Source organism: Felis catus, chromosome D3, assembly GCF_018350175.1.
Source record: "Felis catus isolate Fca126 chromosome D3, F.catus_Fca126_mat1.0, whole genome shotgun sequence".
NCBI classification, from domain to species: domain Eukaryota; kingdom Metazoa; phylum Chordata; class Mammalia; order Carnivora; family Felidae; genus Felis; species Felis catus.
This window is the reverse complement of record NC_058379.1, coordinates 72,197,778-72,223,671: the sequence shown is the minus strand read 5'-3', so window position 1 is coordinate 72,223,671 and position 25,894 is coordinate 72,197,778. Positions and strand designations below refer to the sequence as shown.

Here is a 25,894-nt window from a genome sequence, read left to right as displayed (position 1 = left end):
TGATCATAAACTCTTGGTATCTTTATGTCTTTAAATTTATTGTGAATAGCAAAGAAAGTTAAAATGCAGTCATTCTAACAACTAGTGTGCAAGGAATCTTGCTAGTTATGGATAACACATTTGAGTCAGTAGTATTTGTTAGAACACAAAACGTTCCCTGGATGATTCTAACAAATAGTCAACAAAAAGGAGTCTTATACATTCCTCCAGTTTTAGTACTCTTGACAGCATCATAAACTATAAGAGACACTGGCCCAACATGCAGTATTCACTTTTAATATCATCAGTGCTCATCCATGTTGTTAACCATCTAAAGTATACCTGTGCTACGCTTCAGGCCTCGAGGGTCTCACGTATCAGAAATCAAGTCATTTCCAAGGCAACTTGGATATATGCCCTCTTAAAGTAAGAATGTATGGAATTTATATCCATGTATATTTCATCCACAGTCATCAATATGCCATCTCCAGCCTACTAAGTGTCACTCCCATTTGGGATAATTGGAAAACAGAGGAAGTGAGTTTTGGGAGAGAACACTGTGTTAAAACACAGAAGAGAAAAATAAATGTTGTGATGATGATGATGTGGAGGAGGAGGAGGAGGAGATGATGATGATGATGATGATGGTGATGATGATGTGATAATGATGGGTTTATTTTGTTTTGTTGGTCCATGATGGCTTGGGTAAGTTAGTAGAGGAAAAAGTATAGGCGAAAACGATTTCAGAATTAAATGTTCCCTAGTAAAATCTGTTATGAAGCAAGGAATGGGTCAGTGTTGCAGGGGTACAAAGATGTAGAAATCAGTGAGGTGTAGAATTTAGGGATCCACAGAAGCAGGTTTAAATATGATAAATAAGGAATGAGAGAATGGAAACCCAGAGAGGCAGGAGTCATAAGCCAGATATTGCTAGTTAACTAATCCTAGGCCAGAAAACCAGCAGCAATAAAACTAGGATACGTGTTTGCTGAAGCAAAACAAACCATTTTGTATACACCACATGGAAACTATGACACTGTCAAAGGTTTCTAAAAAAACCAAGGGTTGATACATACAGTTAAAGCAAAATACCATTATAACTAATTTAAAATGTCATTAGGGATGCCTGGGTGGCTATGTCTGTTGAGCATCCGACTTCAGTTCAAGTCATGATCTCGTGGTTTGTGGGTTCCAGCCCTGCATTGGGCTCTGGGCTGACAGCTCAGAGCTTGGAGCCTGCTTCAGATTCTGTGTCTCCCTCTCTCTGCCCCTTCCCTGCTCATGCTCTATCTCTCTCTCTCTCTCTCTCTCAAAAATAAATAAACATTAAAAAATTCATTGATACTGAGTTTATCTTAGCATGTTGTTTAGTGATTTGTTAGTAAAAAAAATGGTTATACAGATTTTATGTATTTATTTTAATTCTTGGCTACCTGATACAATTTTTAAAATATTCTATTCCTCAACTACAATTTTTTTTGAACAGCCTTGGTAGGCAAAACTCTGATGTATATGAAAGTGGAAATTAAGGAAACTAATTTTAGAATATAAAGTGGTTACAGTGAGAGAGTCAAGTCTGTTGCAGAAGAAGATCTCTTTGGAGAATTATATTTTAATCACCAGAAGAAATGATTAATAATAAAGCTAGATTCAGTCAAAACTATATAACATTTTGTTGTTGTTGTTTTGTTTACAGCCAGTTTACAAGGTTAGTTTATACATTTTCAATGTGGATTAGACTATTTACTACATTCAGTGTTTTCTATTTTAAAAGTAGAATGAGGTTAAAGACCCACAAGGCCTGTACATTGCATAAATTGATAAGGATGGGTAGTTTAAAAAATACAATTGAAAGCCTACATTGAATCTTATGCTGAAATAAAATTCCCATTACTGCTGCATGGGGACCAATGTGTTCTCCTTTGACAAGGACAGATTTTAGATTAAGTACTCTTAGATTGTAAATTACCATTCTTGATAGAAGGCCTCCCCTGTCTATGGTGCCTTAGAGAGCTGGGGCAGACAGAAAAAGTGTAGATTTCAAGAAAGCAAAATCCTGTCTCTTAATGACCCCCAACCCCCACACCCAAATTTCCATGTTTCAAGAGAAAGAATAGTAATGCGAAGATACTGTTGAATTTAAATAGGAATAAAGAACATTATAATTACAAATCTTAGTAGCCATTCTGAGAATAGTTGGCTGACATGTCCCATCACCAATTACAATTACATCAAATTCGGCCACCAGAGGTAGGGAAGGTGGGGGCCTGGCTCAGAGAGGCACCTCTCTGGATTCATCTTCAAACTTGCAAGGATTTTATTTTACAAATTCGTTGCATACAGTTCAGGTTAAATAATTAATATTTAAATAAGGTGGATATGACTTTCTTGAACAAGGGAAAAGATGAAGTGGAAGCTTCACAAACACAGGGTCAAAGTCTTTTTTTTTTTTTTTTTTTTTAATCCTGTCACTCAGAGATAAGACATTAGCATCAGCACCCAATAGAGAGACTGCTTCCCCTAGGAGATAACTGAAGCTTCTAAATCAGTTTTGTTTTGGTTTTGACTCTGCATTTTAAAAAGAAGGGGATGACAAAATGATCATGGAGTAGATTTCTTATTTTTTTAAGAAAATCCATTCATCATATCAAAGTGAGTCCACACACAGGTATGCCTTTCAAGCCATAGTAAGCAGATGTTTATTTCCTAGAGCAAATACATACCACAAAATCAATTTGTGAACTCATTACATAAATCCATATTAAACTACTTAGTCTATATTTAATACTATAACAAGGATAGTCAGGGTAAATTAAATGGATTTTATTTCCAGATGGCAGAGAGCTCAAGTTAGTCCTTTTATTTCTAATTTATTTCTTGGTTCTAATCTGTGTCTGCCACAGACAGAGGAGAGACAAAGAAGAGAGAGAGAGTAAAAAGAAGTGATCACTTTTGCTCTTCTGATAGTTAAGGGCTAATCAAATCAATATGTTCCAGTCCTGGCAGTGACAGTACTCAATGATTATCTTATGTTCATGCATAACCCTTTAACTCATTCTTCCAACATGGCAGCAGGATGAGTCCCTTCTTCAAAGCTGGGTAAAATACATTCAGCAAGGAGGAGTCATCTCATCAGTGGGAGAATGATTCACTTATATTTTATCAAAGAACTTAGGATACATAATAAGGCCCCGTCAAGGCTCCCTTAAGCTTTTCATTACCATCAGCAATGCCAATAACTTACAGGATTTCAGGTCAGCATCAAATGCTCCTTTTCAATTCAAATGCAAACTGCTAACCATTTCCTCTTCCATATTATTCTTTGAATTTCTCTTTCTCTCTACGAGCAGAGTGGCCACTCAGTTCACACCACAACTATTTCCCTCTGGGGATATTACAAAATATCTGCATTTATTTTTTTCTTCTGCTCCAGTCTTTCGAATCTACATGACAGAATATTGTTTTCCAGTCAGACTATTAACTGTGTCTATTTCAATTATATTGCTTTGAGATTTTAAAAATATTTACCTTTTTTGCTTCATCTTCTAATCTATAATAGTTTGTAGATTGTACAAACTATAGATTGTAGATTGTACAAACTGTAGATTGTAGTTGTAGTTTCTACTCAGCATTATCAATTAACTAGTAATCAGTAATTGAGTGTCTGCCCTTTACCAGGTGCTTGAAATGCAGAGATGATCAAGACAGGGGCTCTCATGGAACTCAGAATCTAAACTCTTTCTGTCAAAAAACACTTAGGTCACTCTTTGTGATGTTCCACCTTTGGAAGTAATGGCTTTGCCATTTATTCAGTTAAATTAAGAATCTAGGAATCATCCCAGGTTCTTAAACATTCTTTATATATTAGTAGATCATCTCCACGTATTGAAGATCTAATATATCTGCTCACTCTTTCTGTATTGTTGTGGTAGGTGACCTTGTTCTGTCTTGCCCAGCTTCTTACTGATATACTTTCCCTATTAGTTTTGCTATTTCCAGTCTGTTTCCACCACTGCCAATGTAGCGATCATCCTCACTACTTCCAGAGTTCTCTTTTGAAAACACCAATAGCATCCTTTACATTCTAGCTATCAATATCCCACATAGCCTAGACAAAAAGCCCAATTTTCTTCGCATATTCAAAAAAGATACTCTGTGATCCATGCTGCATATCTCTCCAGTTTCACTAAGCTACACATACTTCACTGAAAATATACTTCTGCTTCTATGCTATTTCTCTAGGCTTTAGGTGTAACATTTCTTCTATCAGCCGTTTCTTTGCCCTTCTTGACAGCTTGGCAAAATCGTATTTCTACTTCAAAGTCCATCTCAGCTCAGATGTCACATCCTCAGCAATGAGTTTCTCTGATTCCCATAGAAAGAGTTGCTTAAGCTCTCCATTGTGTTACCCCTACATCGTGTATTTACATACTCTAGGGACTCATGGTAATGATTTGTTCTGTTTCCAACTTCTCTATTAGACTAGAAGCTTGAACAATTTTACTTAGCATCTGCATTCAGAATAGGAATAACTTCTAGGATAACATTTTATGTGCAAGAAATTACATACTTGGTATGAGGTTTTATTGCTGTTGTTATTGTTCTTGATATAAAAAGCAAAAGGTATTTACCACTTCACTCAGTTGAATTTCCCCGAGGGTCATGTTATCCTTTCTAGGCAAGTGTGTTAAAGACCTAAAATGTCTGATCAGAATTGGGCTCAAAGGCTCATGTTAAATAATGAGAAGTAAGGCTCGTGTACAAAAAGAAAGCAGGTGGTCTGTATGTCAGAAATCAGACATGGCATTCATGAGATCCAAAGGCTTATGTATGGACGACCAATTCTGTTATCTCTTGCTTCTTTCTATTTATGGAAACAAGAAGACAAGGCAAGAGTAAAATATAAAATAAGCTACATGGTATTTTCATTTCTTTCTTCTTCCAAGTAACTGCTATGCCATTAGGAAAAGATCACTTAGAGAATCGTTCTCCATTCAAAATAGTCTATTCTGCTTTTGTACATTTTCATGTACATAAACTTAGTTGACATCTTTCAGAACTAAAGAATATTTTACCTGATTATCAGGTAGCTCTTCATTTAAATAGAAACTAGAACTGAAAAGTATCAGGAAATATGGGAAGATGGCTTTTCTACTTGATTTTTCTTGGTTTGCAATACATGCTTTACTTTGAGGATGGATTGTTTTTTTATTTCAAGTGAATTTTCTTACATTCTACAATATATCACACTCAGACATAATCCAAATAAAAGAAATATGTTTTGTCAATATTGTCAGGGAAAGTTAAGGTTATCTAGGGATCTTGGTGGATATTTGTCAATACAAAATAACAAAGACGGCTATACATAGCGCATACTAGTCATTTAGGCTTATTAACTAATTTTTTGGTTTTCAATGGAACTACATTATAGGTTAAAGACCTATGAGGAGATATTTATGTGAAAGCAAACTGTTCCCCTCCCTCCTTTAAAGATAAAAAAAAAACTATTTTGGAACCTGGAACTTCTCTCTTAAAGCGGGGAACAAAATAAAACAAGTGAAGGCACTTTTCTAAACAACAGAAACCTTGTCAGTCTGCATGACAAGTGATACCACTATCCTCCTCAAATAGGGTTTAGACAAAAACATAGTAGATGAAGCACTAGCTGTATTAGAATTTAAGGAATTTGTCTTAATATACAAAGAATGAAGCTCTCTTTAAAGGATATCTACCATCCCTAATGCTCTTTTCAGTTTTGTAAGCCTTTGGTATTCTGAGTATTTGGTAAATGTTAAATAATCAATATACCATTATAGGTCATGCTGCACTAATTACATTTAATAATTAAGATTAGTTATGCTAAATTTTTATTTTTGGTTAAACTACAGATTCCTGGATAACAGGAGTTACGTAATATTTACCTTTAAGACTCAAGACACATTGTACAACTGGCCCACCCCTAGCAATGACTTTTAGCACACTGGGAATTTGGGCAGATATCATTTGTGTGGCAGAATCTCAGGAATTTTAATTAATTTCAAGCTCCTCTCCTTTATTAGTAATTCACAAACTAGTCTGACTAAACTCAAATAAATATTAATAATCCTCCATTTCCCTGTCCAGGCTCCATGTGGTAGACTGAGTGTTGGGGGGGAAAGTCACATTATGGCAAAGTGGCTGAGACAGCAGGTGTGAAAGTCAAACTGTGCCAGCTGAGTGGCCTTGACAAATTAGCTACCTTCCTTGAGCAGGATGTTTCTCACCCACAAAGTTAAAGGAAAAGAACTGTATCTCCTTCATAGGATTCTTGAGAAGAATCAATTAGTATGGTATTATAAAGCCCTGACTCAACATGGTGCCCACCAATAAAGATTTAATAGTGTTTTTCAAATCCAGCTCCACCCCTTTAGAGCTGTTCAAATTACCATGCTATCTGACCTCTCTGAAGCATAATCTTCTAGTCTGTGGAATGAGAAGAGTAATATATTCTGGACCAGATTATCATAGAAGAAAATGGAATGATGCTTATGAAGTACTTAGCACACAAAACCTGACACAAGTAGGTTTTTGAAAACGCCATTCTCTTCTGTATTTCCCTTTTTCTTCGGTATTTATATAGATCTTACTCTAAGCAGGGCTGACCAGAGCCCTATTGGCATATTCTTCTCCATAATTAAAATGGTATTTATTTTCTTATGTTTCTAAGTTTCTCATTAAATTTAAAATAACAAAATACAAAAGCCTTGTCTACTAGGAACCTTTTTGGTGTTCTGACAGGCAGAGAATACTCCAAGTAGTTTATTTGGGGGCTGAAGTCACAGACAAAATCACACTCACATTTCTAAAACTCTTGGCATACTTTAGTATATATTGCTTGTTGTTTGATGCTTTCTTTGCACCCATGTATTTTGATTTCTAAAATAAAAATAATATAGTAGTTTAATGAAATTATAAATATAGATATGGAGATGATTTAGATTTAAACTTATTTTAAAGGTTCATACCCATATTGTATAAAAATAATTATATTCTACTTTTTTATACTTTATTATGCCATTTATATATTACATAAATTTCTTCCACTATACAGTAATATTCCACTTATCACTGTAGCATATCCTGGAAGAATGGCAGAGGTTAGTGTTACTCTTAGAGCCCTAAGGAATGATAATTCAATCTGATCCCTACAAAAACCAGAGCAAACCTAGAGAATGACAGTAGACAGCTACGTAAGTAGTGGTTCCTATTCTACCTGCTATGCCAGATCCTATACCTCTGTGTGAGCAGATTAACACAACCTCTAGTACAATATATTTAGCCATAGTGATGTGTTCTTTTACAATCAGAACATTTTTTTCTCACTTACCAAGAATAAGAAGTCATCATTCATTTTCAGTCATGTCCCAGGGCTATGTTAACTCTCCCATGTTCTGTCATAAAATAGTCCAGTGGGACCTGGACCATGCAGATGTTTTGTAGCATATTTCATTTGTCAATTGCATTAATACAATCATGTTAATCAGACAAGTTGAGTGTGAAATGGCAAACATATGGGGGGTTTTGGTAAAACACACATCCTTCAGCGGTGGCAGACAAATCCTATAAAGGTACAGTGGCCCATAATAACATCAGTGAAGTTTCTAGGGGCACATGGTTTGGAACATGGCAAGACAAGTCCTATAAATAGGGACAGATTATTGTATTTCATACCTCTAAGTACTGAGGAAGAAGCAAAGAAACACTAAGAAAACACTAAGAAAGAAATACCTATAATTGCTCATCATAAATTGGGTTTTCAGAAATGCATCAAGTCAAAAGGTCAGCTGGCACCATCATCAACTTGTAGCAAGATTAAAGATTAAACAACTGATATCCGGCACAAACATGACCAGAGGGCATAAGAGCAGCTAACCCCAACAACCATATCTCCACTGTTATATAGGTATCTTCCCCTCAACTCACACTTATGGCCAAGTGACTGAGGAGGAAAAAGACCAAGCTTTGTCAGTTTGGTATGTGGATATGTAGGTGTACTCAAAATAGATGACTATTATACCACAGCCTCAGTCAGATATAACCCTGAAAGAAGGCAGTGAGAGAACATTCCCCGGAAGGCAGAATGTTGAGTACACCAGGCCATCTACCTTATGTGAAAAGAAAAATGGAGCAAAGTAAGAATATACATATGGACTATGAGCAAAGTCAGATGGTTTGGCTGATTGACTATAGTTCTGGACAGAGAGTGAAAGTTCAGGGTCAAGGAGGTTTGGAAAAGAGGGATATGGGTGGGCCTATGAGAGTGAACACCAGGTGCAAAGATTCTTGAACCTAAACACCAGATTGTATCCTCCAAAAAAGAGGCACTAAACAATCAAATAGATGGAACAGTTCAGCCAGGTGGCATCGGCCAGGCTCTGGTGGTGGCACAAAAACATGTGAATGAAGAGGCTATAGTGGTCATGATGGAGTCTACACATTGCCCAATAGCATGGGCTCAAACTCAACAAAGCTGCTACTGCTTACCAGCAACTACTACTACTGCCTTATATGTAATATACAAGCAAACAAGACAAATGCCTAGCACTCAATAAAACACCATTCTTTGATGAAACCAACTAGCCTATTGGTGACATATTGTTTATATTGAACTGCTTCTGCTCTGGAAGGGGTAGAAATTCACCTTGACTGGAGTATACACATGTTCTTCCTTTCCTGGTCTTGTTCTCAGGGCTTCAGCCTGCAGCACTATCTGAGAGCTCACCAAGTATCTCAGCCATCAACATGGGATTCTACATATCACTGTGAAAGATCAAAGAACTCATTTAATAGCAAAAGAGGTGTGGGATGAACATATGACCATAGAATCTCCTGATCCTCTCAAATACCAACCACTGAGAAGCTGCTGACTTGACTTATGACAAAAGTACAGCCTTTTGTAGGAGCAATTGAGGAAAGAAATGAGAGGTGATATTCTAAGATGGGGTACCTTCCTCTAGGGTGCAGTGTATTCTCTAAACCGATGACCAGTGTATGTTTCCATGTCCTCAACTGTAGAGTACGTGGACACAAGAGACTGAAGTAGGTATGATCCTGCTTACTTACCATTACTCCCAGTCACCCAGTTGGAATATGTGTGTTTCTTTTTCGTGCAATTCTAGACTCTATGGATTTAACAGTCCTAATCTCAGAGCAGACATCATTGAACTTGAGGGATCATTGCTGCCTGGTCCTTTCAGGCTTCTTATGCCAAAATGCCAGTATGCAAGGCAAGAATTATTACCCAGATCATCAGGAGAAGGAGGGAAACAGGGAAGAATTATTGGCACTCAGGTGATCTACTGGAGGTGTCTCTTGGTAGTCTTTCCCCCAACTTTGATGGTAAGTGGACTAGTACAGTTTCTATGACCTGTGAAGGGATAGGAGTTTGAGTCTTCCCACATGATGAGCCACGTGGACCAGCAGAAATGATAGCTGGGGGTGAGAGGAATACCTAATGGGTAGGAAGAGAGAAACAATGAATACCAGTTGTAGCCCTGAGACCAGTTGCAATTGCACCGGAGGGGGATTTAATTCACACCTCTAAACTTCCTGTTTTCTCCAGGGAAAGAGAGCAACTCATATTCTGAAATAGTTATTTCCAAAATTTTATTACATGAAGGAAATAGATCTGAGTGGCGCAAGGGGAGGACCGCAGTAGATAAGAGTGGTACACCATCCAGCTCTCTCAGGACTGCAACACTCATTCCTCCTGCTGGAGGGAGTGGTAGTGCCTGATGGCTCCCTACTGAAGCCATCTCAGGTGATAGCCTTTAGCTAAAGAGAACACCACTCAAGGGCACACCCATTTCTGGGGATAGAAATGAGAGGACAGCCTGAGGAGATTTCCCAGTTTCAAAGCTTCCACAGGGATCATTTGAAGTCTTTGTTCTGACTGTATTGTAATTGTAATGCTCTTCAACCTGTGTGTATGAATGCCATTTCATTATAGTTCTATCAATATTGATATTATCACCTAATAATTAAAAATTATACCTATATAATTTTAACTATTCAATTCTATATACCTCCTACTATCACATTGGTAAGTTAACATTTTCTAATAATAATATATAAGAAAGTATATATATATAAGAAAGAAAAACTATACATATTTGCATGTGTGTGTATACATATTCCTGTTATCAAGGGGTGATTTACCTGTAAAATACAGAAGTATAACAAGCACATGATCATTTGAATCCCCCATAAAAATCAAGATTCTTATCTACTTCCTCCCTATAGAGGTAAGAAAAAAAAAGATCTAGAATACCACTTTTTGGTGTCTTTACCACAAATGTATGATACGATCAATATTTATGAATCTATCAAGTCTTCCATATTGTATGGATTTATAGTTATCACTGGTATCAGGATACATCACATTACTGTAGGACTCATTTCTAATTTCAAAGTCTGCCATACAGCCATATCCTCCTGATTAGCACTGAGCTAGCTTCCTACTTGAAGCACATGCTGAACCAAGGACAAGGTGAATGACAAGCCTTTATTTGCTGAGAAACCTCTGCCAACATAAAACTGGAATGAGAAGTCATTAAACTGATACTGCAAACCTTGCAGCAAACCTTTCCACTAGCAGTCATTTTGAAACAAACCTTTCCCCTTAACCTTGTCCACCACACTAAAAACTTAAACTCAAATGGATGTTGTTGTTGAAATATTTGTTTATTAATTCTTTTCTTGGAGGATGAAAAACATGCCAGAAGAAAGCTGTCATTGTACCCACCCTATTAAATGCCTGCTATTTTTCTTGAGAACAAACTAGCAGAAGACTAACATTTGGATAACATTTGGGTAGCAATTTAGAGCCTACAAACCTCTTTTACATACCTTTATTGTAATAAAGTTTTGAGATGATTATCTACTGCATTTTATAGCTGAGAAGATAAAGACTCCGAAAGGTTAGGCAACATTGTCTGTGATTCTGTCCATACATATATTCTATATTCCATCAGGTTTTAAATCTTTATGGGTAAACTAGAAAAGGATGTGGGGATGAAATGTAGACATATCTCATCTACCATATGAATGCTATATGATAAAAGATTAAATGATTGCTTTTTGCCAAACTTAGGCCATCACTAAACCCCTCAGGAAAGTATTAGTTTGAGTGTCAACGCTCTAAGGAAAGGGTACTTTGAGGTAGAAAATAAAACAGCATGGACAACCATCCTCTTATTTTATCTCTACCTTGGCAAGCAAAAATAACATTTCAGCAGATTGAACACATTCATGGCCATATGCGCTGACACTGGAAGCTACCTTGAAAATTCTGGTTCTGTATCCTATTAGCTACAGTTAATTACCAAGGTTTATAAGGGAAAATGCTCGTGGAAAACTTATGAGCTTATAATGTCACAACATCGGTAATATGTTTCAAAAATGTTAAGTTAACTTTTATTTGTTCAGACTCAATGATGGAAAACTAAAGAGAATGTTTTAATGAGCATCTCACTTTGTAGGAGGAAACTGTCTAATGACTTAGTTTCTAGCTTGGATCCACAAACATGTTAGTCTAGTACATGGAATTGGCCCATCTAAATTATCTACAGAATTCCAGGAACAATTTGATCCCACACTAAATACAACTGAGCATTTAAGTCATGGTAACCTTTGTCATATAAGAGACAAAAATTTAATTTAATTGACCACCAGTGACTAATATGAGACTGAGAAGTACTTCCTATTAGCTTTGGTTACATCGTTTTACATAGTTGCTTAAATGCTATTACACTCACAAATTCTAACAGATTTTGAAGTGTTAAGACTAATTGTACAATTTTCCATTGCTTCATATAATACTACTGAATTTACTATGAAAGAGTCAATATTTAGTAAGAAACACTATAATTAGTTGCAGTTAATATACAATTATATGGATGAGCATCCAGATATTCCTCTTGTCTGTTTGGATTTCAAGGTATTCTTTTCACATCAATAGGGAATAAGTCACAAAAACAGATCCAAACAAAACAAAACAAAATAAAACAAAGCTTCTGATTTTATGCCTTAGTGATTATGACCAGACTTAAATACTTCTGCTAATTTTATGCTATATGATACACTGCCTTAATAAATTTTTGAAAATTCAATGTTATTTGTATCAGTAGACTTTTCTAAGAAAGGACAGGGAATTGATAAAAGCACACATTTTCCTAAATGCTGAACCAATATATTTTGCCTCCTACAGGGAGGGAATTCTATTTTGTTACCAGTGTTGGCAGAAAAAAAAAATAAACAAAACCAGCACTAGAAAACATTCAATATTAACATGGACACATAGTCCATATTACTTTCTCTATGGAAGACATGATATGGTACCTTTCCTAAACAAACCTATACTTAGGGAATGTTTATAATGGCATGCATTCATTTTGGCCATGTAGCTTTTTTTTTTGTGCACATTAGAATATGAAGAATATATTACTTCTTCCCATGGCAACTTCATTCTATCTTTACCCATTTCTGCCATTAAGTTAAAAATATTCCAGACTGCATATGGCCCAATCATCACTGCATTTATTCCCTGGCCCTCAACTCTCCTGGACAACAGTTATGTATTTTCAATATCCTTCACTGCAGACCACTGCCAGGAAAATGAATGCCAACCAGCAGCTGGAAGAAGTATAATCAGCTTAGAGATAATGGATACCTTATATCTATCTTATCTTTCCAGCCTTGTTCTCTATCCCGCATCCCCTCAGCAAAAGAAAATTGCTAACTTTCCCACCCAGCTATCAAATAGTTTTATTAATTTAATTACTACCTGCCCACACTCCAATTTACTGGATAACTTGAGGGTAAGTAATTCATCAACATCAGGTTTGCCAACTGGATCCTAATTTAACTGCTTACAGGTTTGCAAATCTGGCTACTGAAACCTTGTTCTTGTGACACCTACCACATTGATTCTTGATACTTTCTGGCTGGTGTATTCACTGACTGGTGGCCTTGGAGCTATAGTTGGCCTCCTCCATTTGGAAAGGCAGCTTCTTAACCAATGTGCCCCCCCCCCACCACATAAGTAAGCAAATAAATTAAAACAAACAACAATAAAACTTTTCCTTAGCTATTATAAGAGATAAAGAATACAAATAATATAAATCAGCAAAAGTATTTTAATTTCCATTCACCACCACTTACATAATATGGGTAAATCTTTCTGATGCATGTGTAAAATCTTAAGAAAGCAGAACATTTTCTGTGCTTTCATGATTATGTGAGTGTGCATGTGAGAGAGAGAGGGAGGCAGAGAGGCAGCAGTCTAGCACTGTGTATATGGCATCACAGTATTCCATATATACTGTTATTGATAGGACTTCCTATAGTAAGATGACTTTTTTTTAATGCCTTTGATCCTCTTGACCTGTGTATATATTTCACCTGTTAGAGTACACACATCTCAATATTTCTCCCAAATTTATTTTCTGGAGAGCAAAACAAGTCATTAACTCGGTTTAATTTAGTAGATTATGTTTACTCTATTTCCTAAGTCACTAATTGCTAGAGTGGGAATAGCTAGCTGTATATAAAAGACTATGTGGAAACTTCATTAGGCTTATGTAAATATCCATTAACAATGGACACTGGCTGGAATAGGCCATTGTGTGTGCTTCAGTGAGAAGCAGATTGTTATGGCTGCCAAGAGTAACTCTCAGCCGCAAGCTTGTGGACAGACCAAAGCTGAACAGCTGGCCATATGAGCCCAAAATGTGCCTCAAAATATATGGTAGCCATTTATTGTTGAAACTTAAACAGAGAGGGCTATGTTCTTCCCACCGTGGTCAGCCTCATTGCTGAATTTATATTTATAGCTGGCCTCTCCACCATCTGTGCATGTGGACTACACCGCATCTCCAAGGAGTTGGAGAAGCATTATATGAAGACCCGACTGAATAGCTGGGAAAAAGCAGTCCATCATTTATAAGGGTGTGTGTGTGAGTGTGAGTGTGTGTGTGTGTGTGTGTGTGTGTGTACAGCAGTCACAACAGTGTCCTGCCATGCTTTCAGATTTTTATCTTCATTTTCTTTTACTTTCTGTTCTAATCTGTTGCCAAATACATTAAACACTGACCAAGAGTGCAGACTCTACTGACAATACTTTACCATCTACATGGAAGAATGAATTATCCAGATTCACAGAGGCTCGTCCCAGTGAGGAGGGAAATGACTCACCTGCCTAGGGGAGGCTTAGACCTAAACGAATCAGGGCCCGGATGGAATACAAGATGCTGGTAATAAATGGCTACCTGTTGAAATCAGAGCTTGCTGGGATAAGTGAAGCTGGAGGCTTATAACTGGTTTATCGAATGAGCTGAACTGCTAGAATATTAAGAGGAAACAGTTTCATTTTAGTCTGTGGTCCACTTTCATACACACCTTGTCAGATCTATTTCCTATCCCTGATAGCAATTTGGGCCATTCCTCTGGTCCTGGGGTCAGCTTACAATATCTTAAAAGCCTTATCTTCAGGTAATAAAAACAACAAATAACAACCACACACACACACGCGCGCGCGCACACACACACACACACACACACACACACACAAACAGTAAGACAGTAAGATCTAAATCAAAACACCAATCTAATGTTCAATTTAAAGTTTCTTCCCACTTATCAGAGTAGACCTGAGACCAAAAGTGAGGAAGAGCTAGTGGGACTGTCAGTGGTTTTTACAGTCTCTTAGATCTATTGTTTTCTCCTCCATTTAGATCTATTATTTTTTCCTCCTCTATGTCTCCCCCTGTCTCCAGGGTCAGACATCCAGGAGAGGATGGATTTGCTCTCAAAAGAGGAAGGCATCCACAAGCCTCTTTTTTCGTGAGGCAGCTCTGTGGGTTCTTGAGAGACTGCCACCCTTCCCTTAGGAATGCCCTCACTGGACTCTTGGCATGGTCTAGCTGGCCAATGCACCAGCTCCCCAGCTCAGCTCCCTCTCAGGTGGTGTCTCTCTTCTGGTTTGGGTAGCCTCAGCAGGCAGAACCTCTCAGGCATAATCCTTGCAAAATGTCTCCAGTCCTGCTATCTTCAAGTGCAACTCACATCTTTGTTCGTTCCCAAGCTGGAAATAGAGCTTCTCCCCACAGTCGCCTTCCCCTTTCTCTTTCCCAGCATCCTTGTGGACAGTTCCAGACAATTTCCAGCTTCTAGCTTGTGTAATTTTCCCATTTCTCACTTTTACAAGCAATTCCTAGTAAAAGATAGACACACACACACATACTCGCGCACGCACGCACACACAACCTGTTCAAGAGGTTTTCTTGGTGTCTCCACAACTTGACTTGTGTGGAAGGGAAAATGCCCTGATTATCTCTAATCCTATGAATTCTAGCACTTCAGAGAATCCTCCATTCCTATGGGCAATTGTAGGGAATGGTCACTGGGTGTGTTTGGTCAGTGTCAACAAGTTTTAGGAGAAACTATTTCACGCCTCTTTTTAGAAATATAGGATTGCTTATCCAGCATTTCCCTCAGCTTTATGGCCATAGCTGAAAATCAAGTTTAACTAGAATTCTCTTATTCTGTGACTTGTGATAGCACCCATTACTAGCATAAATGTGGCCATACTGTCATTACTAATGAGATGGTGCACAGTTCTTAAAGCCTGGCTCACATTACAGACTGATTTTAGATGTTTCTTTTCTCCTACTTATCCCTTACTATTTCAGCATAAGAGAATTTACTTTGCCACACAAATAATGTTACACTAACACTTAAAGCACATTAAATGGAGGGAAAATAAATAGTCCATCAGTGAAATCGGCAATCTTGAATGAGAGTTAATTGTCCTTTTTAATTCCTAGATAATTCCTTTAGTTCCTTTACTCATCTGGGACTGTTGCTATATGGTTGCTTTTTTGGTTTCAATCAAGAAAGAAAGGGAAAGTCATCATCAAGCATTATTATGAGAGTCCAAGAGCCTTCAGATGATTGGTTAGGGATGCACAAAATATAAGGCCTTCCAAGACACATTTTAAATGATAGAAGCCAACGAAAGACTTTGTCTCATACATTTGAGTTACTTTCTATTAAACTTACTGCAGGGAAAGAGTGAGACAAGAGTGGTGAGTCATGTCAAGAGGGAGGAAATTGGTCTTGAAGAGTTGAAAGCAACATAATCAACAGGTGGTATGAAAACTTCCATAGAAGATATTAATATTTTAAAGTATTTGGATCTATATAAACAAATTTTCCACTTCTGTTTTTTTAAACAAATGAATACTTTCGACTTTCTTTAGTGATAGAACATTTCAGAGCAGCTGACCAGTTTGTTTTTCTTTTTCTTTTCTTTTCTTTTTTCCTGACAGAATTTTTGTTGTTTGGGGGATAAGAAATATGTCTTATCATAGTTATGATAGTTTTGAATGCACCACCATATTAAACTTCCAAAAGACTACAGGACAAAATAAAATTAAAAAAAAAAACAACTTTACAAATCATAGACAAAAGACATTTCATCAAAATCTATTTATAAAAAAATAGAAAAATGGTCAAGTGATTATTCTACTATTTCCACTGATTCAAGACCATATATATACACCATATATATGGTATGTATATATATATACACCATATATGGTATACACACACACACACACACACACACATATATGGCATTTATATATATATATATATATATATATATGGTATTTATATATATATATATATATATATATATATGGTATTTATATATATATATATCGAGAGAGAGAAATACATATATATATTATATATATATATATATATATATCAAGAGAGAGAGAAGAATATATATAAATACACACATATATATATATATATATATATGTCTTGAGAGAGAAGTATATATATATATATATATATATACATATATATATATATATATACAGAGAGAGAAGTATTCTATATATAGAATATAGAGATACTATATTCTATATTCTATATATATATATATATATATATATATATACACATATATGTGTGTGTGTGTGTGTGTATTCTATATTTACCTGAAATATTAGAAGAAAAGCAGGCCACAAGAGGGAATAAGGTAGTAATTTAGTGGTTATTATCTTGACAACCAGAGGCACATACTGTTCATGACTATCTCATTGGATGGAGATACATACCTAGTTTTCTAGAAAGAATATGCCATCAAAACATAAATACACACCTTGATAAACTAAATAATTAAATAATTTCCAAATGACTTTGAGAGATAGGGAAAACAATGTGGATGTTACAAGTGGACCATGCATAATGGCAGCTACCAGTCCCAGAGCAAAGTTCCCCTCATCTTACCAGGCTTAGGGACAATGAGCTGTGCACTGGTCTGGGCATTTCCAGCCTCATTTTCAGCTACACATTGATAAAAGCCTTCATCTGACTTTACCACTCCAAGGATTCGTAAGTTGCTTCCTCCCTAGGGAGAAGAAAGAAGCAGGTAAAATATTTTACAAAGCAAAAACAAACAAACAAACAAACAAAAACTCAGAGACAAAATGAATATAAAATGTTAATAAAACTTCATAGGAGAAGCAACAAGGGAGGCCATGAGAGTTCTCAGCCTCATAGATATGTCTTATGCCACTTGGAAAATGTCACAGATTCCCAATACTCTGTCGAATCTATGTGTATCCATTTAAGCTAGTTCTGCAATAAAAACTATTCTCACAAAAATACACATCATCCTCAATATCTAAATTAGCAGCAAACAGAGAGCTCTTTTATTAAATAGGCAAGAAAAAAAGGTTAGCTCAAAAGAAATTTCATTTTTTCCCTTGTTATTGAAGGAAATTTGGGTTCAGCAGCTTCTGGGGAAAAAGAAAAGAAATCAAAACACTGATTTCTGCAGCTTCTAAAAGACAAGAAATCTAGGTGGGATATTTTCTGGAAGTGTTTACCGAGAAAATAAAAGTCCAAAAATCCTTTTAAAACTGTAATTGCTTTGACTTGTGCCCTTTTGGGGGATTTGGAGTGGTGGTATGCTAGATATTTTATACCATGTCCTTCTTGTTATATGGCTGAAATGCTTCACCTTCAGAAATCCATAAATTAAACACAGCAATGTTAACTCCTATTTTATATAAATTGAGCCACCATCTTTTTCAAGGATGGATGATAAAATGATCTGGAAATAGCATTTAATTATACTAACTCAGTTTTTCTTCAATATTAGTGTAAGAATTAGTTCAGTAAGTGAGACGTGTTAAATCACTTCCCCTGAAGTCATTAAGAGATAAATATTACCTCATGGGGAATTCTTAATTGTTTTTAGTGTCTTGTAGTCAATTCTCTGCTGATGTAAAATTCTTAGATAAAGCTGACTAACTTCTAATTAACAATTCTCATATAAGTTACTATTTGCGCTAAATGTTACTTTGTGACAGACAATGGTTCTCAGATTTCTGCAGCTATTGGGGAAACATTTTTAAGCACAATTTAATGTGAACAGAGCTCACACTGTACATTTTCTTTTTACCTTAAGAAAAGAAACATTTAAATAGGTTGGCTGTAATGAGTCATTCTGGGAGAAAGATTATTCAAACTGTAGAAAAAAATAAATGTTGCATTTTATCATGTGTCCTTAAGGGCACTCAACAATTTCCTTTATATGCAAGTAGCATATATTCTAGGCAGACACAACACATTTCAAGTTGCCCCATGGCAGGTCATTTTTAATTCAGTGGTAGTAGAAATGGCATTACACTTAAAGGAAATAATGGATTGGTGTGGCACTGAAAAGTTACATTTTTTCTCTTTCTTACTCCATTCCCAACCAATTAAACAAATGCAACTAAAAGGGGAAAATACTAACTGGTGATAAAAGTAATAAAGATATGCTTTATGGATATATTCCCTAAGAACCCTCGTGGTGTGACAAAATGCATGCATAAAGAGTTATGGAAGTTTCTGACAGTCAACTGATCCAGCAACAAAGAGGTGGATCCACAAATGAGCACCAGTGCAAGGTCAAGTAGAGCACCTGCCTGGATTGGCAGGGCACCTGTGGTCTATTACCCTTCTGCCAGAAGACCTGGCTTACACACTCTTCTTCGACAGGTCATATCTGCATCTCAACCTAAGAGAAGTAGGCCTAAATACTCCTTCTTTAGCTACAAAGTTCTCTGATATTTGGAAAGTGCTTTTCATATTTCTCATATATTCATATCCTTGAATTCAGAACCTCCCAGGCCAACCTACACCTAAAGGAGAGCTTCCATAGAGAATTTTTTACATGAACAAAGAATTCTGCTGGTAACAGCAAAAGCAAAGCTAATAATGATAGGTATTGAGTGCTCACTGTGTACCAGGAAAACAACGTAGTATATATAATACATCATCCCTATTATTCCCCAGAGGGGATAGAATGCACTAGAACTTAGAGAAACTATAAGAACTGTTATTCTCAGCTTCAATTCTTTCCAATGTTCAGAAGTGCAATGCCATGTGAACTCTGGATCTCCATGGCTTTGCTACCAAGGCAACTACCACTGTCATTGTTATTGTCACTACATCCTTTTCTATTGCTCTAGTAGGATCAGCTGTCCTATTTGGAATGGTAGCAAAAATAAATGCCTGTATTATGGAAGTAAGACTACAATAATCATAAGTTGAAACAAATAATCTTGTTGAAACTTATATATATATATATATATATATATATATATATAAAGGGTAAAAGGGTAAAAGTCAAAGAAGTAAGATATTCTTGGCTTCATATAGTTTAGGAGTAGGTTCTAAAGGGTAAAAGGGTAAAAGTCAAAGAAGTAAGATATTCTTGGCTTCATATAGTTTAGGAGTAGGTTCTAAACTCTGTTCTCCTAAGAACCAGCAATGAGAATAGTTGGAAACATAGTCTTGGGTCCTCTGTATTTTCCATTGTTTGTTTACTTAAAACCTTGTCTGTAAAACAAGGGGGCTGGGCTGTTTGATCATTCTTTTTCAACTCAAAAATTTTAACTCTAGAAAATCATTTACTTTACTAGAAAAATTTTAACACATCATAAAAATTCCAAACAGGAACACTCTTCCCAGGAAAGGAAAATGACTGAAAAGATAGGAAACAATGAATGGGATTGTAAAGCTAATATGAAAAGAAGATAGTTACCACTATTTGAAAATAATCACTAGGAATGACCACATCTCCATTCTTCATCCAATTCACAGTGGGCACAGGCTTTCCAGAGACGGAACATTCAAACTCAATATCCATGCTTTCATAGGCATACAGGTTGGAAGGGTGATTTAAAAACCATGGCGGAACTGCAAAGACAGAAAACAAAAGTAAGCGGATGAGAATATGAACCAGCATGCTAAGGTCTTTGCCCAGTAAGATGCACTGAACAGGAATGGAGAATATTTGTAATTCAAATAATTCCCTGAAACCCTTAGTTTGTTATACAGAAACCACTGTAGAATGCATCTTCCCTCTTCCAAACACAGTTAAACAGTTGTAGTTAGTGGTGTTTTGCTGCAGGAAAGAATAACAACAACAAAAAAATGCTTTTGGAGAAAATATTATATAGGTAGTAAACATTCTGAATACCTAAGTATTTGTATCCAATTGACTTACATAAAGGATAGTGAACAGTGCATAAAGCTATGGAAACTTAACCTGATAAAGTAAATAAAGGGAAGCTGATAAATCTGAGAAAACCCAGACCGCAAGAGAAGAAAGCCTGGTGTCTGTAATTCTAGAATTTCACTGGGATTTAGTTAATGTGATGGACTCATTCCCTGTTGAAACTGGCTGTGATGATAGGCACAAAGAAATGACTATCACCTTTACTGTGGACACATTCCTATTGTCTTAGCAATTATCTATTGTGGCACATAACTGCACTGCATTATTATTTTCCCAGCATGATATGTGATATACTAATTTAATTTAATGTCTTAATTGCCATAATACTAGTTACTCTATGATGGAAATTTGTCATTGAAAGAAAATTACAAATAAAATATAGCACACCTTTGCTAATGAATCTCTCAGGCTTGGTCCATCAAAACCCTGCCTAAGAGAGGTAAATTTTAAAAAGAAATGTTCATTCTCTTCCATTGGGAGTCTTAAAGTGATGTTAGATTTGAATATTCATATTGCCTTGAGACTCAGGTTAAATTCACAGTGAAATAGCAGCCTTGATCCTGTTTTCACATAAGACATGGACATGCATTTTTAGTAGCCATTTTTAAAGTTAGATTGCATTTCTGTCATTGCTGTTGCTATGCTCAGTGAGTAAGGAGTGCCTAATTTTTGCTCATTTAACAGTGTATTTTGCTCTCTCTGACTGCCATCAGCTCTTTCAAACCACCACTGACTTCACAGTCAACTTGCAAACATTGATGATGGTTCTGGAAAAATGGGGGAGCCAGTGGAAAGTGTCCCAGGTTCAAGTCCTAGTTTTTCTACTGAAAAATCTCAGTCTCTCTCTCCCTCCTTTTCTCTCTCTCTCCCTTTCTCTCTCTCTCTTCCTCCTCCCTCTCTCTCTACCTTATTTTCCTGATTTTTAACTAAATATTTGGACCTCTAGTACTACACAACTTTAAAATTCTTTAATCTTTCACATGGGCAAATTGACTTGTATGACTCACCTGGGATGCATTAATATTCACAGACTAAACATATGGGAAAAATGTGTCAGATAGCTTTTCTAAAAAGAACATATCCCCATTATATACAGAGCTGAAATTACTTATTTATAATTGATAATATTAGTAAGAGACTGTTTTCATCCCTTAACCAAACTCATTGACAATGAACCAAAAGGCATCAGAAACATTTATTGAATGACTCTCTAAGCAAATACGTCAGTTGTCTGTTGGATTCTGTTCTCAATTTTATTATAGATTTTGATCAACTATTTATTTACTTGCAAATCGCCAATATTTATTGTAGGCTGACTGTTTATAATTTATTAGGCTAAGAACTTTATATTTATTATATTCACCACACCTAAGGCTTTGTGATTCCCGTTTTACAAAGATGCTGAGGTACAAGGAGTTGAACTAACTTTCTCCAAATGATGCTACTTGTAGACCACGGAGCCAGACAGGCTGACTCCCCTGCCTACATTATGAACTACTTTGTAATAATTGTCTCTTTTGCCACTTGAAAATGCAGGTGGAAGAATAACTCATTAACATTCCTGAAGCCCCAAAGATAATAAAGATAAATAATTAGAGCTATTAAAAATATATATAATACCATGTTGTCTATTCCTCTTCCCCCTTTAAGACCTTCTAACCTGGGGCCATGAAAACTTCTTGAATCCTCCCATTCTTAGTGTTCACTTTCATCAGAATTCCTGATATCACTTAGGCCTATTTCAGAGTTTTCAAACTGTGAGTGACATCCATTCGTGGAATGGCAAATTCATTTTTGGAGTTGAGACTAAAATTTAAATATATATGCATGTAAATATGTACATATACATAAACATATACAGATATACACATATATATCCAGTTACACTTCATTTTATTGTACTTCATTTAATTGAGCTCTATTGTGCTTCCCTGACCCCAGATTTTTTACAAATTGAAGGTTTTGTGGCCACCCAGCATTGAGGAAGCCTATTGGCACCAGTTTTCCAACAACATCTACTCCCTTCCTGTTTTTGTGTCACGTTTTGGTAATTCTTGCAATATTTCAAATGTTTTCATTATTATTATGTTTGTTAATACAAACTGGTCATCTACGATCAGTGATCTCTGATGTTACTACTGTAATTATTTTGGGGTACCATGAACCACATGCATGTAAGATGGTGAAATTAATGAATAAATGTTGTATGCGTTCTGACTGTTCCACAGACCAGCCACCCCCCTATATTTCTCCTTCCTCTTGGGCTTCTCTATTCCCTAAGACATAGAAGTATTGAAATTAGGTCAGTTAATAATCCTATAATGCCCTGTGAGTGTTCATGTGAAAGGAAGAGTCACACATGTCTCTTCCCTTAAATCAACAGCTAGAAGTGATTAAGCTTAATGAAGAAGGCATGCTGAAAGATGAGACAGCCCAAAAGCTAGGTCTCTTGTGTGAAACATTCAACTTGTGGATGCAAATCAAAAGTTCTCAACGGAAATTAAAGCTTTACTTCAGTGAACACACATATGATAAGAAAGTGATAAAGTCTTATCACTGATATAAAGTTTTAGAGATCTGGATAGAAGATCAAACCAGTCACAGCATTCCCTTAAACCAAAGGCTAATATAGAGAAAGGCCCTAACTCTCTTCAGTTCTGTGAAGGCTGAGAGAGGTGATGAAGCTACAGAAGAAAACTTTGAAGCTAGCAGAGGTTGTTTCATGAGGTTTAAGGAAAGAAGCCATCTCCACAACATAAAGGTGCAAGGTGAAACAGCAAGTGGTGATGTACAAGCTACAGCAAGTTATCCAGAATATCTAGCTAAAATCATTAATGAAGGTATCTACATTAAACAACAGATTTTCAATGCAGGCAAAATGGCTTTATATTGGAAGATGCCACCTATGACTTTAATAGCTAGTGAGGAGAAGTCAATGCCTGGCTTCAAAGCTTCAAAAGACAGGCTGACTCTCTTTTTAGGGGCTGATGCAGCTGGTACCTTGAAGTTGAAGCCAGTGCTCATTGCCATTCTAAGAATCCTAGAACACTTAAGAATTATTCAATCTAATCTGCCTGTGCTCTATAAATAAACAGTCCGGATGACAGCACATCTGTTAACAACTTGGTTTACTGAATATTTTAAACCTTCTGTTGAGAGAAAAAAGATTTCTCTCAAAAGATCACTACTCTTTGACAATGCACCTGGTCACCCAAGAGCTCTGATGGAGATACACAATCAGATTAATGTTTTCAAGCCCACTAATCTAATATCCATTCTGCAGTCCATGGAACAATGAGTAATTTTAACTTTCAAGTCTTATTTAAGAAATACATTTTGTAAGGCTATAACTACCACAGATAGTGCCTCCTCTGAAGGATCTGGGAAAAGTCAATTGAAAATCTTTTGGAAAGTATTCATCATTCTAGATGGCCATTAAGAAAATTTGTGCTTCATGGGAAAATGTCAAAATAACAAAACTAATAAGAGTGTGGAAGAATTTGATTCCAATCTTCATGGATGACTTGGAGGGGCTCAAGACCTTAGTGGAGAAAGTAATTGTAAATGTGGTGGAAACAGCAAGAGAAATAGAATTGGAAATGGAGCTTGAAAATGTGACTAACTGCCACAATATTATGATAAAATTTGAGTGGAAGAGAAGTTGCTTCTTATGGATGAGCAAACAAAGTGGTTTCTTGAGATGGAATCTACTCCTAGTGAAGATGCTATGAAGACTGTTGAAATGACAATACAGAGTTTAGAATATTACATGAACTTAGCTGACAAAGCAGCCTGAGGGTTTGAAGGGACTGACTCCAATTTTGAAAGAAGTTCCTCTGTGGGTAAAATGCTATCAAATAGCATCACAAATAGCTACAGAAAAATTATGCGTGAAAGGAAAAACAACTGTTGCAGCAAACTTGGTCATATTTGAAGAAATTCCCACAACCACTGTAGCCTTCAGCAACCACCATCCCAATCACTAGGTAGCCATCAACATCAAGGCAAGACCCTCCACCAGCAAAAAGATTACAACCCACTGAAAGCTCAGGTGATGGTTACCATTAAAGATTAAGGTAGGTAGTACATCATTTTTTTTAGACTTAATGCTATTTTATACTTAATAAACCATAGCATTGTGTAAACAAACCTTTCACATGCAGTAGGAAACCAAAAGATTCATTTGACTCACTTTATGGCACTACTGACTTTATTATGGGACCTGGGAGAAAATATATACATACACAGAGAGATATGCATATGTATGTGTTTGTACACATATATATTTAGGTATGCATGCTTGTGTGTGTGTGTGTGTGTGTGTGTGTGTGTGTGTGTGTATACACACACACACAAATATTTGTATATATATATGTATATGTTTGTATATATCTATCTAGGGAGTGGGGGTGGAAGGAAGAGTAGAATAGGAATCAAACAGTATAGAAGAAGAGAAAAGGAAGATAGGAGAATTTTAAATCTATACTCAACAAAAGCAAAGGAAAGAGAAGTTTCAAGAACCCACATGATGGGACCAGATCTTCCAAAGCGGATCATAGCGAATCTTCAAAACCTTCTGTTTTATTGATTAATAAAATATAGTGACTCTGATTAGTTAATGGAATAATTTGACTTAAGTATATAATTATAACTGTAAAACAATAAACACCAAGGATGCCTCAATGTTTTTTTCCTACTTCCAAATATGTACATGAGTCACGATCTATAATCTGTGATTTTCTCTTATTCCTTAGGCTTTCAGCATTACACTGGATACCTCGTCCTCCCTGGCTGTCTTAATACCTTCACTTCTATATCAGGTTTTGCAACTTTCACCATATACCAGGCAGTAAATGAGGAAGAAAAAGTAGCTGCCCTCATTTAGATGGGAACGTTGAAACATGAAACAATACCACACCATCAGAAATGGGTCTAACTTTCACGTTTTCTGAAAATATACTGTCTAACTTGGGCAGCGTTGCCAGTCATGAGTAATTTTGTGGTAAGAACAAGGGCTAATGATTTCTTTTCATATCTCAATGCCTGTCACAGAGCCTCATCCCCAGCACACACTCAGCAAAGATCTGCTGACGGTGCTTATAAGAACTCAAACAATAAAATACACACTTTCCCTTTTGCTGTGGCAATATTAGTATAAGATGATGAGGAGGAGTTTTGACAATGTCATGGAAACTACACAGCTAACAAAATATTATTTTATTGTTGTGGAAAATAAAACATCAATGAATCGTGAGAAAAAAAATAAAGAACAAAGAATTGGCTAACTGG

At 36.2% G+C, this 25,894-nt stretch overlaps 1 protein-coding gene across 4 annotated transcripts in view; it reads right to left on the bottom strand.

Annotated features, from left to right (window-relative positions):
- Window positions 1-25,894, bottom strand: part of DCC (DCC netrin 1 receptor) — a 1,150,608-nt gene that overhangs the window by 433,376 nt on the left and 691,338 nt on the right. For all 4 annotated transcript variants that reach the window (XM_045042312.1, XM_045042313.1, XM_019815281.3 and 1 more), the window contains exons 6-7: window positions 20,129-20,283; window positions 17,320-17,440 (exon numbers count right to left, since the gene is read on the bottom strand). In XM_045042312.1, the coding sequence (XP_044898247.1) occupies window positions 17,320-17,440; window positions 20,129-20,283 (276 nt within the window). The remainder of the gene's footprint in view (window positions 1-17,319; window positions 17,441-20,128; window positions 20,284-25,894) is intronic.